Source organism: Geospiza fortis, unplaced genomic scaffold (genome assembly GCF_000277835.1).
Source record: "Geospiza fortis unplaced genomic scaffold, GeoFor_1.0 scaffold396, whole genome shotgun sequence".
In the NCBI taxonomy this organism is placed as follows: domain Eukaryota; kingdom Metazoa; phylum Chordata; class Aves; order Passeriformes; family Thraupidae; genus Geospiza; species Geospiza fortis.
Window position 1 is genome coordinate 1,836,961 of NW_005054345.1, and position 17,983 is coordinate 1,854,943.

The 17,983-nt window shown below is 41.7% G+C and overlaps 1 protein-coding gene across 1 annotated transcript in view; it reads right to left on the minus strand.

Annotated features, from left to right (window-relative positions):
- Positions 1-17,983, minus strand: part of LRP8 (LDL receptor related protein 8) — a 188,027-nt gene that overhangs the window by 49,721 nt on the left and 120,323 nt on the right. The window contains exon 2 of the mRNA XM_014307807.2: positions 14,664-14,786. Within this exon, the coding sequence (XP_014163282.1) occupies positions 14,664-14,786 (123 nt within the window). The remainder of the gene's footprint in view (positions 1-14,663; positions 14,787-17,983) is intronic.

Genomic DNA, 17,983 nt, shown 5'->3' on the forward strand with positions numbered 1-17,983 from the left:
ATGTGCAAATGCAACTTCTTCCTCTTACTTATGAACAGAAATTAGAAATACTTTAAGTATTTACTCAGTTTCTGCCACTGCAGCCTATACTTGCACTCTCAGTGATCAGTATCACACTATATGGATTTTTCTTATAGCTAAAGAATTCCTTACAATCTTTCCTATACCTGGCCACAAAATTCTCCTGCTTGCTTCTGGCTTTCCTTATTCAATGAATTTATTACCTAACTCCCCCTTGAACCTAGACTGTAATAATTTCAACTCTCAATATTATGGATTCTTACACTAATTTCCTACAGAAACAAAGTTTCCATATACAATTAATGCCTCCCCCCAATAATCTGCTTCTCTATCCTCGTAACCAAATGTCGTGGCCAAACTGAATAAAATAACAAAAATATATGATATCCTGAGGGGAAAATTTATATCTTCAGTGAAAATACATGGCAGGACGGAATGCTCTGACAGAAGAAAAGGCTGCATCAAAAGCCCAGCCTGTACTGGATGACAATCCATGCACAAAGAAACTGGGGAAACTTTTAATTGGAATTCTTACTCTCTTATGCACCAAAAAGTCAATCAAGCCCAGGACATAAAGGAACAGGAGTCAGAGATGGAAGAGAAATCAAATTCACCTGAAGTATTTGCTAACTCAATGATTGAACTTTGCAGGAATCCCACCCACAGAGCAAGCAGGAGAAAAGCTCACAGAAGTACAGCGTAACGTGGTTCTTAAGAGCTGCTGCATGATTTTTTAATGCTTTCAGCAACCATAACTAAAAGAAGCAGAATAATCTCTGAGACCAAGTTCTGTTACCTTTATAGTAGGTAAGATTGCACTTGGTCTAGGTAAAGTAATTTTTATGACATTCAGGTTGAAAGTACATCTCATTTCCTATGCAGGTCAGCTATAATTTCCTACACAGCCACCTAAGACTTGAGGGACTCTGATGTCAGAACTTTAAATAACTGCACTCAGAGAGCCCAACCTTTCCAGAACCTCCTCTGACAATGAGGCAGAGCTGTCTGTATGTAGGTCTTTCCCACCTGGCAGCTGCAGGAGTGGAGGCACAAGGAGCTCAAGGGGAAAGGCTCTGGCAGATTGAAGAGCTTTGCCCCAAGACCCAAAGCACCAGCCCAAAGCCAGGAGCAGCCAGAAGCCACCAAAGCCACCAGCCCTGCCTGCCCACATCAGGGACATGGCACGATGGCAGGCACAGGCACTTCACTGAAGGCACCAAGGGCAGCTGTGAGGCAGCTCCTCTGCTCTCTAGGCATCTCTGCCATCTCCCCCAAAGAAAACAGATGCCAGGCTGCTAATCTGCTTTAGGAGAGGGAAAGAACAGCCTGGCAGAGATTTTGATCCGTGTCACAATTACAGTTCAGTCCTGCAGCAACACACATTTCTCATGATCCCCAGCTGGAATTAGAACAAAGGCTGAGCTGAACCAATATAACCTTCAGAATGATAAGGAAATATTCTCTTGCTTCACCCCTAAAAAGCAACTACTATGAAAAATGTCTGGATATCTAAAGAGTGCTTCATTCTGTTAAGTTAAAAAATCAAAACCAACAAAAACCACAATCCAAAACAAGAGTAGCCATGTGAAATCATCAAAATAAAATACTCCTTTCCTCCTGTTTGAAACTGATTCCTGATTGACTGTTGCCTGGAGAAATGTGCTGGTAACAATGTTCAAATGTGTTACTTGATTACATTTTCAATACAGGTAACGCTGTGGGGCACACAAAATATTAAATCCAGCCTACAAGTCACCCCAGCATCCACACTCCAGCATGTACCCAGTCTCAATGACCCAGGTTACAGAGGAAAGCAAACAGATTCTGTGAGCCTGCTACACAAGAGGACATGTGGTGCCTCTTGCTGATTTTCAGTCAACAGAACAACATGACTTGGTCAGCCCAGTCTCTCTGCAGTGTCGGTCCAGTTCTTAATTTGGTTTTAGCTGACAACCACTGCACTCTACACAATGTGCTGGAGCTCCAGGTGTAGTAATTGTGCTTTTAAAGACAGATTTCTGCATCCATTGTTGTGTGCACGGCTTGTGTCATCCTTGGCTACATTAACCATGCACTGAACCATCACTCTCAAGGCTGCTGTTCCTCCTTCCCCTCTCAAACCTCTCCACTCTCTCCATCCAGGCAGTTTTGATCTCTCAAGGTCTCTGGAGTTTGGGAAAGTGCTTAAGTGATTACGGTACAGAGGAAGTAAGTCAGCACATGTGTTGAGCTACGGAAATTTTTCATTTGGCTTAGGAGGAGAGAAAATGTGTCTTGAAAGCCAGAAACATCAGCCCTTGTTCTCAAAATATTTGATGAGGAGATAGGGACACATTCACTCCTTCTGGAACATAAGTTACACGACAGCTTCCAGTGGCAGCTGCTTTACACTCTGGAAAAAAACACTGCTTTTTCAAACCAAAACCATAGGAGATGAATGAAAAAGATCCAAGTGAAGGAGAAGAATATGCAAAATTGTTGTTAGGCTATGTAAAGTAAAGAAGTGACCCCACAGTTCTGAAGTTCCTCCCTGATTTTGCATAGTCATTGAATATACTTTTCGCAGGAACTTGAATCCCAGACATGTTTTCATTTTAATTCTTTTACACAATTTTAGAGATTTCTTCTTCATTTATTATGTATAAGAGGGATTACATTTTTATTTAGTTTAAATTGGCCTTTTCTAAACATCACTCTATAGCTTCAAGCTACTTCCTTTTGAAATGTTTTCACAGTGGTCGTCTCCCTGGTATTTAGAACTCACCATGACTAACTCCTCATAGCTTCTTAAATATATGCAAAAAGAAAAGGACTTTCATTTATGTTACTAAATGCAGTCACATCACAGACTGTCTCCTAAAATCAGCCTTTAAAAACAATAATAAATACTTCATACCATATGCTGAGAATATCATGGGCTCTAATCTCATAAAGAAAACAGAAACACATGGAAATTCCTTGCTCAGTACTCTGTGGAAAGAAACTGTAAAGCAGAACTCAGAGGGGTGGATAGGAGTTGTTATGTACAAGCACAATGCAAAGGCCACTGTTAAATAAACAGAAATCTTGTGCATTAGGACTCAAACTGTGCTCAGCATTCAGGCCACCACCAATCTCAGGCCATCAGCAGTTTAGATCTATTAATTCTTCTGGTTTGCATTCCAAGTACCATTTCAAAGGACAATTCTGCATTTCAAGTAAAACAAGGTATAATGTTTACACCCGCACAGTGTAACAATGAAAGGAAGAAAAAAAAAAGAACAAGGAAAATTCTCAATTTTCTCCATTATCCTGACACACACTTCTGCCTAAAAACTTCTCTTTAAACCTTCTCAATCAAGATTTCCAGCTCACAAAACATAACAAGGAATAGCTCTAGACACACTAAGCAGTGGAACATGACTGAGACAAGATCATTCTGCAGTGATGGGCTGACTTCTCCACAACCCAAAAATCCATGCTCCCAGTCCAACAGCAGCTGGAAGTAACAACAGTGACCTTTAAATTTCAGGACAATAAAATCCAGCTACAGCAGGCAGTAGAACAGCAAAGGCAAAATCAGAGAGCACATATGGGAGGGATGATCTGTGCCTAAAGGCTACACAGATTCATAACTCCCGCTTCTTTTTTAAACATTCCCACGGATGGTTTTGAAGAAGTTGCTTAAGCTCAGTTTTTGTCAGAGCCTGTGCACCTCACTGCCTTCACTGAGCTACTGATGCATGTACACATGTTAGCAAAGCACAGGCATGGCCAGATGCCCCCTTCCAACCAGCACTACAGAAGCAGAGTCTGCAAAAGGAATTGCTTCCCAGAATCCATTAATTTAGAGCATTCGCCTCAGAAGCTGCTGCCTACACTGAAGCATCCCAAAGGGTGCATTTAAACACTGACAATCTCTTTCAGAAGTCTCAGGCTGGATCCTATAGATATTTCCTGGTGTACTTGTGAACATCTAGGCTTTACTCCTTACCTACACTTCTTGGAAAATAGTGACTTAAGAAAGTATCTTACTAAAGAGTTGTGGATGAAAACTTTCAGTAAGGGATTGTGGAAGAGCAACAGACAACTTAAAATGTCCCATGTGCTCAACTTTTACTAGTTAACAAAAAAAACCTGGCAAGAAATTAGACCAACAAGAGTCACAGTTAAAAGCTTTTAACCCAATGGAAAAATCCAATCACAATTTATAGCCTTACTATTAGCTGGTGTCTATCAGAGAGGAATATAATCAGACATATTCCAATCACCCAGTTCTGATGACACAGCAGCAGCCTTGATAAAATGACACCAGTTCTTTTGCAGATGGTGATGCTTTTAACCACTTCAGTCATCATGGCCCCACCACAAGGCAGCAGCAGAGCCAAAACAAAGCCAGACCTGGCTCTTGACTGCCAGACCTGCAGCTGTAGGACTTTATGGCAGGATGTCCTGCAAGTCCCCTGAGAACCACACACTGATATCTTCATTTCCTACACGGCCTCAGCACAGGGGACAGCACAGAACCAGGTGTGCTGCACCACTGGCACAGACTCCTGCTTCTCCCAGCCCTTCCCCTCACCCTCCTACCTGCACTGCTGCTCACCCTGCCCTTTGCACAGGGCATCCTCCCATATTTCCTGGGCATGCTCTTCTTCTTCAAACCCACCTTCAGAGGCTGCTTTTGCCCAATGTGCAGTAACTATAATTAATTAATTATAATTAATACAATTATCTGTGTATATGAAGGGTAACACTCAAGCCACACCTGGTGTCAGATGAGGGACCCTCTGACCTTCAACCTGTTCCACTCCTCCTGCTATTCCTCAGTTTCCTTGCTCTTTCTTGCTTCTCTCCAGTCTGTTCTGATAGCAAATCCCTCTGCCAGCCCCCTGTAACCTCAGCACAGCCATAAGCTCTGTGCCAGAAGGCAGCTGCACAGCCTGGGCAGAACCCCACTGGCTTCAGCAATGCCCTGCTGCAAACTCAATTGCTTAATTACACAGCAAACACAATTACTTAATTACAAAGGAAACTGGCACTGCTATTACTGGACCCCTTTTCTGAAGCACCTCTTGGTGCTGAAATTACAAATTGTGATTTATGTTGGTGGTTTAAGTGCTTGTTGGTTATTGGACAGAAGAACAATTTAGAATGCGCTGGTAGTAGAGTAGTTATGTACCAAAAGGAACTTTAAAATGTGATTTTAAGGGTGACAGTGTTTCTTTAATCCCTTAAGAGCTGCTTAGTTCACTGTCTGGCTTGCATATAATGAATCAGAAACCATTTTTCCAGGTTTCACGTCAGGTAATTGTAGAAACAGAATAGAACTTTAATTATGAGAAAAAACATAGATAGTTCTATTTTGATCTTCCACAGGATTGCTGTTTCTTAGAAGTAAACATATTGTGCAAGCTGGAAAGAAACCATTGATTAAAATAATCAAAAGCCCTACTAGAAGAAGCGTGGACGTGCTTTTCTTTGTAAAAACCAAAACATTGTATCTGACTAGAGATAAAATAGTTGGGGATTTGAATTACCTCTTCCAAAGCCCACTTTAATTTTTCCTCACAGATTCATTTAATTAAATCTACTATTACAGGGTGGGTTTTTTTATTTTACATATCCTAAACAAAAGCTAGGTGTACTCTGGGAAATCTAAGAGATTAGAAAATCTTACCAATAGCTTTTTATCTTGATTTCTTCCCAGCCATTTTCAGCTGAAGCAACTTGCTTAAGATGCTGTTTCTAAGTGTAACTTCCAAACAGTGGAAGTTACACTTACAGGTAACTGATAAGCAGAAAAACTTTTCAGTTCCTCCTCTGAAAAGCCGAAATTTCATTAAAATAAGGTGTTGGCAGCTGTTCCTTCTCTCCTTCCTCACAGGCTCACTTTCTCTCTCTTGTTCACTGAGATTGTTCCAACTCCAAACAGGGAGGAAAAAGCCCCACAGAACGCTAGGGGGACAAAACTGTACAAAGGATAAAGGAGTTGAGCAGCATTGAGACGAGAGCTATTTGTAAAAGAGATTATGGATGCAAAAGTGCTCCTTTTGTCATGAGGGAAAATAAAGGCACAAAAGGTCCCTCGATGAGCAAACATAATGAAACCTGCCAAGATGAGTGATAAAATCATACAAAGAAAAATTATACAGGTCTCCAGGACACTGCCAGAATTCACTGTAAAACACTTTTTCCTGCTTCCTGAAGTCTGTACTTTTAAAATTAAAATTAAAAGCTTGCCTGAGGATGGTGCAGCATTGGTATTTTACCTCATATCTTCCAGGACAGTACCTCTTCTCTGTTCTGTCAAAGGACTGAATAAAACAGACAGCATTCAGGACTTCCCAAAACTTCATACCACAAAGGAAAATCTGAGTGCAGTGTCCCAGCCCAGCTCCAGCAGCTGCAGGGAGACCATTCCTGGCAGCACCTGCATGGCCACAGTGAGGACATTGCTGCACCAAGGTCCAGGCTCATACCAAGGGAGATGCTGTTTTTCCAGGCTAAAGTGATAACTCTTCTGAGGTTTTAAAGGTATTGACAAGTGAAATGCTGCTAAAAGGCAAAGGAAACAAGAGGACATGAAGAACTCAGGGGAAAAAAAGAGGATTCAGTAGATAAGCATAGATTTAATAAATTCTAGTATGTCCTCACCCTTTTATGTGTGAAAGAAAGTAAGTCTGAAAAGGCTCTGGTGCTATTAAATAATTGTGTTTCTTATCTCAGAGTGAACATTTCATCTTTTATATACATACAAAGAAACCCCCACCTGTTTTCTTTTTTAGAGGATGGAACAGGCAGCTTAGATGGCAATTTTAATTGAATGTGTTCGGGCTGTTGCACAAGAACACTGATGTGTAGACCCGTGGCTGGGAAGAAAAGACTTTCCCTAATCACCTACACCTTGACTTCATTACAAACATCCCTGCTGGTTCTCACAACTTAGCTCCAAGGTTGATACTTGCAACATGTCTAGAGACAGGAATTGTGAAGCAGCAATGCAAATTCCAGTGGAGTTCAGTATGTTAATTGCTATTTCTCAGTCACGTTCTACATGGGGCTGATAGACCTGGTGAAATACTAGAATGACCAATTGCTCTTTTCTCTGTGTGTCTGTGTGCATTTCTCAATACACATGTATGATTGCACACACAATGGCTAGAAATGAAATGGATTGTCAAACATGTCACACATGTTAATCCCTGCACAGGAAAAAAAGAGAAGTGTGGTTATGTTTGCAACCTCTGCCAGAACAGAGAATCACAGTCTCATACAACTTAGAGAGCTCCAGTGACAGGGTAAGATGATGAGTGCAGGCCAGAAAAAGGGTGCAAGAACTGGCATGAGCCTAAGGTGTGCTCTAACAAAGCACTCAGTTCTCTGCATTTTAATGCAAAGGATTTGTAATGTGTTGTAGTAGGTTAAAATACAAGACAAAAAGGGTCAGCTGAAATGTGTCACTTCAAATATACTCATGAACACAGTGTCCCTAGAAAGGAGGCTGGAGCTAATGCTAAAGCCAAGCCTTGATTCTGGCTCTCAGTGCATCCCACAAAGGCACAGGGAGGATCCACACCACTCTCACACGTGCAGGCAGTGCTGGCTCTGACCCTCACCCCAGAGCAGAATATCACTGAAAACACTGCAGGCATTAAAAATCTCAAATGCAAGGCTTAAATTACAGGAATTACCTACCAAAGCATGCAGAGACTGCATATTAAACCAGTCTTAATCATGATCCTAATCCTAAAGGAAGCAGGATGGAGTGTCATGAGACCCTTATTAAAACTGCAAAAGGTTTCCATGGGAGTGAATGAAAACAGGATCCTACAACTGCAGGAATGGAGAGAGAGAGGAAAAATACCCATCAAAGAAAAGGTGGTAGAACAAGGAAACACAGTTTCAATATAAAGTTCATTACGACACTAAAATGCAGAAGCTATTTTAGTGTCAGTAATGTTAAGATAAAGTAATTTGATATTCTCTTATTTTCCTCACACCATAATTTCCTCACACCATCATTCACCCATTTAAAAAAGGGCTGATGTGAAAAGGGCTGTCTGTGCTCTTGTACTGCAGTACTACTTCATTCAGTTAAAACATTTCAGTTTGCAAATTATGTTTTGCCTTTTTCCCAGAAATTATTTCCTTTTCACATCAGCCATAACAGTTAAACAACTGTGATTCCTGCATCCTTCCCTCAATAAACAAACAAAAGGATAAATATAAAAATCAGGTAATCGGAATTTCAGAAAGCAGGTAGCAAGAGAATGGAAAAGGCAAAAGCACCAAGCAATGAAAAGGTACTTGAGATTTCTGAAAAACTTTTACATTTTTAGCAGTTCAATATTTATAGCCTGTTAAATAATTACATGTACAAGAGCTTCATACACTCAGCTTTAATTTTCCTGCTATTCTCTCTTGAAATAACTGCAAGATTAATTGTAGCCATAAAAAGGCAGCATCCAACTCTTTTATGACCACTCCTGTCTATAAACTGCATGAACCCATTAGACCAATAGGGAGAATGTTTAAATGCTGGTATTTAAACTTTGTAGCCGTCAACAACAAGTGAAAGCTCAAAATCGATCTGGAGGATGGAAACACTGCAAATGTCCAAGCAGGCAATGTTAATTGAAAAAGTGACTCCCTCTCACAAGATAACACTGCTTAAGAAGAGAACATGACAAACACCAGACCAGACCCAGTAGGTTTTTTCAGTTGGTTTCCTACAGAACTTGGTCAGCCCTCTGCAAAGGTCACTGCTGAGACTTAAGCTCTAAACACATCCCCATAAAGGAAGAACTCATTTTGTGTAGGTATTACTTAAAACTTTTCAGCACTGGTAGAATTGCAGCACAATCATTACAAATCCCAAATTCATTTACATCTTTAGGTAAGTAAAATGCTGAGATCACCAAAGCCATGTAATCATCATCAAAAAGGAGATGTAATTCACTGCCCACAAGCCACAGACAAAGTTATCCCACTACTGGAGATAAACTGCTCAGCTTTGAGTTTGCTGAATTTCCTTTGATGTAAAAAGAATAATTTCACGCTCCAAGAAAAGGAACAGGATGCCAGAACAGGATTTGGTTCCTTATTCTGTCACAGACTTCTTGTGTTGGTCCCTGAGGATCCTCTGGGATATTGAGGTCGGCTTAGGGCTGCTCAGTCAGGACACACCTGAAGGCACCCCAGGCAGGGGCAGTGCTTGTGGATCCAGAGGCACTTGGGAAGCACTGGGCTGAGATGGGAGGGTTCAAGCAGGGTAAAGGTCCTTTTGTGAGAATTTTTTATTCTACATTTAGAATAAAAGGGAATGTAAGCCACCATGCCCAGAGAACTACAGGTCTGCTGACAGAGCGCAAAAAGTCTTGTCCATCTCTACTGTTAAACACTCCCATGGAAAAGGAGTTCTCAGGAGTCTGGAACCCTCTGCAAAGTAGACCTGGGAGCTAAGTGGCATCTTAAAACCAGAGAAATGAATTAATGTCCAAGTTATCTTTTGGATGTGATAAAGCTCTGACAGAGGCGAATGAACAAAGCAAAACCTGTATCCTTGATTACAGAATTGCATCATTGCCAATTATCTGACCAAATAATTCTGAAATGAGAGACTACAAACATGGAGAGGTTGGGGGACCAGCACTCCTTTGGCCAAGAGAAGAGAAGGTTAAAGGAAGGTATCATTGCTGCCTTCAACTCCAAAATGGGAGGGAATAGTGAAGATGGAGCCAGACTGTTCTCAGAGATGCACAGTGACAGGATGGGAGGTGACAGACACATGCTGCAACAAAGGAAAGTCTGTCAAGATAAAGGGATTTTTTCCATTAACAGGGGTGGTCAGACATGAGGACAGGGGTCCAGTTTGAGCAAGGAATTGGACTAGATGACTCCCAAAGGTCCAAATTACAAACCTCTGTCTTAAATTATTCCATGACTTCATGGAGAGGTGATCATGGCGGTTTTCATTTTACTTTGTCTCAATAAATTTGATCACATTGACAAATCAAAGCTTTCATCACTAGCTCTACAAAGCAGTCTGGGCACCTGGAAAATGAGACTGCCACTTTTGTGCCTTGTCTCTGGGAGGATTCTGTGGCTCTAGAAGTGTTTTCCACATCCAGTACCTTGTCCTATATTTAGTTTACAGATGGGGTCCTCAGCTGCTGCCCTTCAGCAGTGCTCCCAAAGGCCCAGCAGGGACAGTGCCAGGGGGACAGGGCTGTATTTCATGCTGGCTGTGGCCAGTTGGTGCAGTTGGAGTGTTGTTAAAATGCACACCTATACATCTGGCATTAACATCACCGTATTCAATTCCCTAAATGATCTCTAACAGATTATTCCAACTGAACAGCCCTTAATTTACATGTTCCACTGCATCTGCAATGCCCCAGCATCTTATCAAATTTATACCAACAGATCTGCTTTTAACCTTGGGGAAAAAAAGGGGGAAAAAAAAGAACAAAAAAAAAAAGCTTTCTTTACTGCCCCAGGTCCCAAAACTGGGTATCTGGCTGTGCCTGGCTGATTTGGCCTAGTTTTTTCTTTTGCTACTTGAATTCAATGGCCCAGTGTACGTGATGCCCTGAAAGGAACACTCCACCCTTTTCCAGGAAAAATTCTCCAAGGGCAGGGAACAGTTTATTAAGTCCTTTTCCACAAAAGCACAGTAATGTCACCAAACCCACTCGGTCATGCAGGAGATCTGCATCAAAGAAGAATAATAGAGACATAATATCCTTTGGGCTGAACAGAGAGCTGGGAGAGGATTGTGCATTTGGGGGTGAACGATACCATCAATGCTACCAACAGCAGCATTTTACATTTGGGCAACTTAATAGGAAATGAGGGCAGAAGTGACCAGCACTGAGAGAGATCAGCACACACAGCAGCAGCACACAGAGTGCCTGGTACCATGGAAAACACCCATTAAAAATATAACTGTCAAGTTTGGATACATCTTCCTGAAGCACTCATGACATGTACTTCAAAATAAGAAAGAAGTGCCTGAACTCGTGCTGTATTTCAAACCAACATTCAGGGTTTGATTTTATATTCCACTTCCATTTTAAAATCTATTTCCAGAGCTGCTGCTTATTAAACCTGCCCTATTAAATCATTCCCCTATTAAATGCAGTATGAATTAGGTTTCCCAGTCTCTTTTTCATGCTCTTAACATCCTACACTCTAACACCCTGTACCTCTCTGTACAATAATTTCTGCTCTTAACCAGGAGAATGTCACATATCTGAAAAAGAAATAAGTGGTGAGTTTATGCTCTCTGCATTCCTCGATCTCATTATATATACAATGTCCTAAGGCAAGAGTTTGCCAGCTTAGATTTTCACTTGCTCTATCCCTTTGTGTTCCCATCACTGTTACTGATTGTTAGCGTTTGTTTTTATTTTTCTCTTGAGATTTTAATTTTCTTTTGCCTAAGTCACTGATTAAATAACCGAAATTCTTCAGAGGGAAATTTAAAATTTCCTGCTTGTATAAAAACCAAAATGATTCAGTACCTGTGCTGGAACATCATTAGGTGGATAATATTCATTTTGCTGGAGGTCTCTGTTAGCTCAGTCAGAAAAATTACTTCCCTTCCCCCTCTCTCAGCTCCAAGAAACTGAGTAAGGAAAAGGTGAGGAATCTTTCCATACTCATAAGCAGAGCCTGTGTATGTCAGCAGAGGCTGCACCACAGCCCCAGGGCATCACCAAGCCACGCTGGGCTGCTCTAAGTGGCATTAATGAAAAACAGGGCCAGGACTCTGCATATGGTGGGCTCTCTAATGTAGAGTACATGTGAGCTACCAAAAATCTTCTGCCAGAGACCTGTCTTGCAGAAAAATGAAGAAATATAAGCAGCTTCTTATTTACAATGAGCTATTTCAAAACAATAGTCTGGGTAACCATCTCCTCAGAAATCAGTCCATGCTAGAAGCTAATCAACCTTCAACTAGAACCAGAACCCACAACAGGGAGAAGTCCTAGAGATTTCATCAGCTGAGGAGTCAGGGGGACTCATGAGATACCCTTAGAGCCACCTCTCCCAGACACATTCAGTGGCTTGAAGAACACAGTTAAAAAATAATAATTGCATGGATGGCAGAAAAAGTGCAGACATCACAGGTCCGGCAGGAATCAGGCCAGCTGTGATGCCATCTCACCTATCCAACAGGACATAGGTCATGCTGTCCTGAACACCTGGCGATGGCTAATGTCCCTAGAGAGGATTTGTTAGGGACAAAGCCGAGAACTTCAGTGATTAGGGAAACAGAAAAACCAAAGTACAATTTTGGTTCTGTGAAAAAAAACAAACTCAGAAAAAAACCCCAAAAACCAAACCAAACCCCAGAAACTGTTACCTTCAACCAAGCATAAGAGATGAGGACATGACATCCCTAACTACCAGTAAGAGAGCACAAACTATATTTAAAAACACAAAACCACAAAAGCATTCAGAAAATAAAAAGCCATTTAGCAGGTGGCTAGATGCTAAGAGGAACAGCCTTGTTTTCACCACATTCTAAGCTGGAAGTACTTCTAAAATGCAACAGTCAGCATTATTAATGCTCTTAAACTCCCTGGATTGAATGGACTGTGGACAATGTCCCAGTGCTGCATTAACTGAGGAATAACCCCAGATCCTGGCAGAGGTGCTGGCAATTATGGCCCTGTCTGAGAGCCATTGATTTTATAAAGCAGTGTGATCTCAACAGAGGTGAGAAATCTCTTCTTTCCCAACCTGCCCCTTCCCTAGGGAAGCTCTGCAGGCCCCTCCACAGGGCTGTGCTGCATCTCTAAGCAGGAAAATGAGACAATCACAGGCCCTGCAGTCACCCCTTGACATAGGAAGAAAGTCCAGCCTTGATTCCATCAGGGAGAAAGAAAATGGGACTGAAGAGAAGTATCATACAGGAATGTCCATCTATACATTCTGCCTGTCACTACATTTTCTGTCATTACACCCTCATCTTAAATAACATTTACAGAGATGAAGAGTCAGGCCTTTTACAGTAATGGGCCAAATGACAAGGAAAGCCCAACATTCCTTAATAGAACAGGAACAAACTTCTTCCCGTGTTGCAGGATGATGTTTCATGGGTTATCTATTTTTTCTGAAGCGAAGAACCACCAGAGAAACACAGACTTTGGTCTCTTAGGAAGTTTCAAGTAAGAGGAAAAAAAATATTTTTAAAAACCCATAAAAATCTGAACAAATTACTTTTCTCTGAGGACAGCAGTCCTGTATGGTAACAATCCGAGGTTCAGGTCAAGTTTCTTTTGTGATACTTAAGATTTAAGGCTGATTTCCCCCGAGGATGAAATAAGTGGGGGAAAAATGAAAGGTGAAATGGGTAGAAAAGGGATGGAAGATGATTAACAGAAACCATCGGGGATCTCAGTGCTGCCTGGCCTATCCACAGCTTGTGCTGTGGCCTCTGACATGAGATTTGCAGGCAGAGACTGCAGTAAATGAAGCTGCTTAGTTATTCAGCCCCCCTCCAGACAATCAGGTAGTGGAAGTAGCATTAATGAGGCAGCTTTTAACTAAGGAGGATACAGGGTGAAAGACCAACCAATACAGTACATAAATATGTTAATGTACTTATTGAGGTAATTTTTTCTGTAGCCTGTATGTGGCTGCAAAAATGATTCAATTCATTTTATGCAGGAGAAGTGCATTCATCTCCCTTAATTAGGGAGAAAGTAGGACTGGTACTAGGATTAAAAATAAAAGTATGGTTGATTTTGAAGTCCTCTATGTACCCCATTCTGGCAAGATCTGATAAAATACTTCCTCCAACACTGCTTCTGACTCATGGGAATATTTGTGAAGTACATGACTGGAAATTCAATAGAATGGCCTGTACTAGTTTCTTGCTCTGGCAAGAACAGATCTGCAGATATAAGTAAGAACACAAATATAAGTCTACATATTAGTATTTTCATTAAAATATCCCTGGGATTTCCTTCAACTCAACATCAGACAACCCTTCACAGTTCTAGGACAATGGAGCACAAATGGGCCTCCTCAAAAGGCCATGATAACATGCACTACATGAAAATCAAGAATACTCTTCTTACTTATTGGGTTTTTAAAGGGTATTACCTGCAGTAACATCTGTCACACTTACTCTCAGCTTTAGTTATTTTACATTCCTCATCTTTCATCTGCTGCTTTTTCCATTTGTTCTCAAAGGAAAAATAAAAATGAAGATTGAGCAATGCAGTTACATTGCAAAACTCCTCTGAAATTAACAGAAGTGCTGTCTGCAGTGATGATAAATCCCAATATGTTACCATGCAAAACACCAAATCTGAGTTTCCAAAAAGCCTGATCCCAGGTGAGTGTGACACTTCTCCACTGCTGCTGATCATGAGCCTGACAAGCAGCTCAAGATGTTTACAATTCCCTTGCAGACAGAAATCCAGACTAGACAGCATTGCTGGTATCATAGTCTGGAAAACAGGTACATTTGAAAGTTTGTAAACTGTGTGATTTGAATGACCTGAATCTTTTGTGTCTGTAAATTTTGTTCTAGCACAAGCATAAACTGACAGATCATCCTGCAAATGCTGGGAATAACAGCTTCAGTTTCTCTGTGCTTTGATGGCAGAACATGTCTGGAAACACCACTTTGAGCTACTCACTGCACGCTGCTTCTGATTCATCCGACCCGTCGGGACACTCTTCCTCCCCATCACATTTCCACCTGGCTGGGATGCAGTGCCCATTGTCACAAGTGAAATCTGACTCAGCACAAGTCTTCTTTGCTGCAAGAAAAGAAGAAAGTACTTGGCATGAATACAAACAGTGCAGAAGATCTCCACTGCACCCAACCCCACCAAGGACGATACAGATTGCCTTGTGCTAAGAGGACTGATTTCACATTCTACATTACTTCTTCATGACAGAGTCCCACATATATCATAGATGGGTGTTTTTCCTCACTAGAACTCTTACCCCTCCATTATTTGACAAGGATTTGCCCTTCATGTCTTTTTCCAGCCATTCAAAAAACAGGGATGTTCCTTTTCAAGAAAATTTTCTAAGGTTTTTACTATAAAAAGCTGCTGCCTTCATGGAACTGAAAGCATGCTGCATGATTTACAGACAGGCAAGACAAACAAGTAGCACCGTTCGAGTACTATAATCTAAATAATAATGTTTCTATCTGTGCCATCTATTCATGGCTTGTTAGTACATCTGTCAGCACAGCAGACGATCATAAAGCACTCCTTCAAACACTAACATTCATTTCATTAAATGTCAACCACTCCACGCTCTTTGCTTTGCTTGCATTAATCTAGGGCTTGAAAAAGATGCAAGACATGAACTCAAGCAATTAATTGGTCTATTCCTCTGTGCCAGTGGTGCAGCACCATGTGCTCTGCAATTCCAGTCAGCACCTTCCCACTGCGGCAGAAAAGAGAAAATTCCACTTCAATTGGGTCCCTTCAGCCTGAGGCCTTGGTGTTGGTGTGACACCACTCACTCACTGCTTTAGCAGTGGTGACTTCAGTGGCTTTTCTGCTGAGTCCTGAGCAAGGGCTGGGGCTCAATGTCAGCACACTGAAGTGAAATGCTCTCTGGCTAACTGGGATCTACCTTTGGTAGCCATCAACTGACACAGGAAGTGCTGCCAGGGAGATTTGTCTCTTCCCCCTGCAAAGCTGCTCACAACCTAATAGGATCACAGGAAAATTCAGGTAATGAAGGACCTCAGGAGGTCACCAAGCCCAACCTCCTACTCAAGACAGGCTCAACTCTGAGGTCAGAGCAGGCTGTTCTGTGTTTTAGCCAGTCTGGTAGGAAAAAAACCCCAAGATGGAGCCAGCACAACCTCCTTGGGCAACCTATTCCATATCTTAGCTGCCCTTATATCACAGTGAGACCTGGGCTTGCCAAGCCATTCTGTCTTAGAAGTCATGTGCACACACATTGCTACATCAATACTTCTTCCAGCAAACATTTCAAAGCATTAAACACAACAAATAAGCCTCTGGGGTTTGATCTTTTACTTTCCCTTTCTTGTTTTCCTACATGAGCTGCTGTCAGGAAGGGAGTCATGTTAAATATCACTCACGTGCCCACACAGGAAACATGGGGCATTTCTGTGTGAGGTGCTGGAGAGACCTCCAAGGCTGAAATAAAGCACTCGTTTTCTAGCACACAAAACATGCAGCTTCCCTGAGCAGACACCCAGCAGAGAAACTCTGCAAAGCACCACTAAGCAGCTGTACAATCTCTCAGGATGCACTTTTCAAAGAGAACATACATTTACTCCCCTTCTGCTGCTAAATGAACCAGATTCTGGAGAATGAGGGGGGGGGGAAATTGGAAAATTTTCAATTTTCTCTTCAGCCATTCAGAAACATATTATGGACTAATATAGGAGAGAAAAACCATTTCCATAAAAACCAAGAGTTTTACAAGACACCAGTCATACTAAGGCTCATCCAAAGATGTTGCACATCTGTTATCAGAGGGAAAAGACTTTCTCCTGAATAGGTCCTTTCAGAAATCCAAAGCTTGTGAAACTGGCTATTGCACATCACTGCTGGGGTATTTAATCCAAGTTGTAATGAATCTGATGTATTTAATGGCCAGAAATGCTGACACTGATAGGATATCCATGCATAGCTGAAGTAAGAGCACTCTCCTGCTGGCTGGGAAGCTCACTGGGTAAAATGTTGCTATCTGCTCTTAGGGGAAGGTTGTGGCATCTAGAATTGAAACTATCACAGCTCCATCCAGAAAGGAGAAGACCAGTGTAATACTGCAGACATTAGAAACCTAATTTTTAAAATGTGCTCCTTCCCTTTGGCAAAATGAAGCTGGGCACAACCACTCAGCAGCAGTGGCTGAGTCCAGAAGTGTCACCGTGTCCCCACATCCTCCTGAAGGTCCAACAGTCCCATGACAAAAATCAGCAGGATACAAAAGTGTTGGTTTTTGTTTGAATCTAAATTGTCAAATCTCTTCAAGGAACAGGATTAAGAGAGGGGGAGCTCAAACCTTTTCAATGATTCTTATATTTACTTCTGCTACTTAATATTTTTTTCTTTTTGTTATTTATATTTTAGATATTATCTTTTATTTGCAATTATTTTTTCTACTGTTACTCTCCAGCTCGGGGTGAGAGCTCTGCAGACTGTCTCAATTCCAATAACTCTACATTCTGTGTCAAACAGCAAACCAGATTATTCAAACTGCAAGAATACTGAAGCACTGTCTCATTTCTCACCTCTAATACAAGACTGGAATGACTTTATTTCCAACCAGATTTACCTTCTGGCGCTCAATCCTCATGTCTCTGGGATCACAGTGCAGGCATGGAGCAGTTAATTAAAATATCAGCTCTCTGCTGTTTCCTTCCTTTTTCTTTTTGAAGTCTGATAACCCTTTTTATTAATCTCCCATGTTATACACCTTCATTCTATCAATAATTCATTCAGACTCACACCATAAATTGCCAGTGGTGCATTAAAATGTAAAATAAATAAATACATCCCTTTTAGACAATGGGGAGGACACGGGTTCATTTTACAGTTTCACCTGGCTCAGAAATAGTCAAGCAAAATTAATTGTCCCCCTGAGATCCATTTCCTTTGCCGTAAGCAGCCCAGGCAGCTCTGCTCACGTCTCTTCCAGATGAACATAAACAAACAAGAGTGAGCAGTCCCAGCATCCCTGAGCCTCGGCTCCTCGGGGGGCAAACGATCCCTGGAAGGAGAAGAGAGAGGCTCCCGAAGCCTTTCATCCCCTGCCCTGCTCGGCTGCACAGGGACACCAAAGAGGCTGCCTGCCTCTCTTTGGACTCCTGCTCCATTTGCCTTCAGTTCTTGCTTTTCCTTTCCCACGTGTGCAGGTGGACAGATCTGTCACAGCTCCACTGGCTCCTGTGTGACCATGGGCTCAGCTCCCACAGAGAATGAGCCCTGCCTTGGGCAGCTCTCCAAAGGAACCC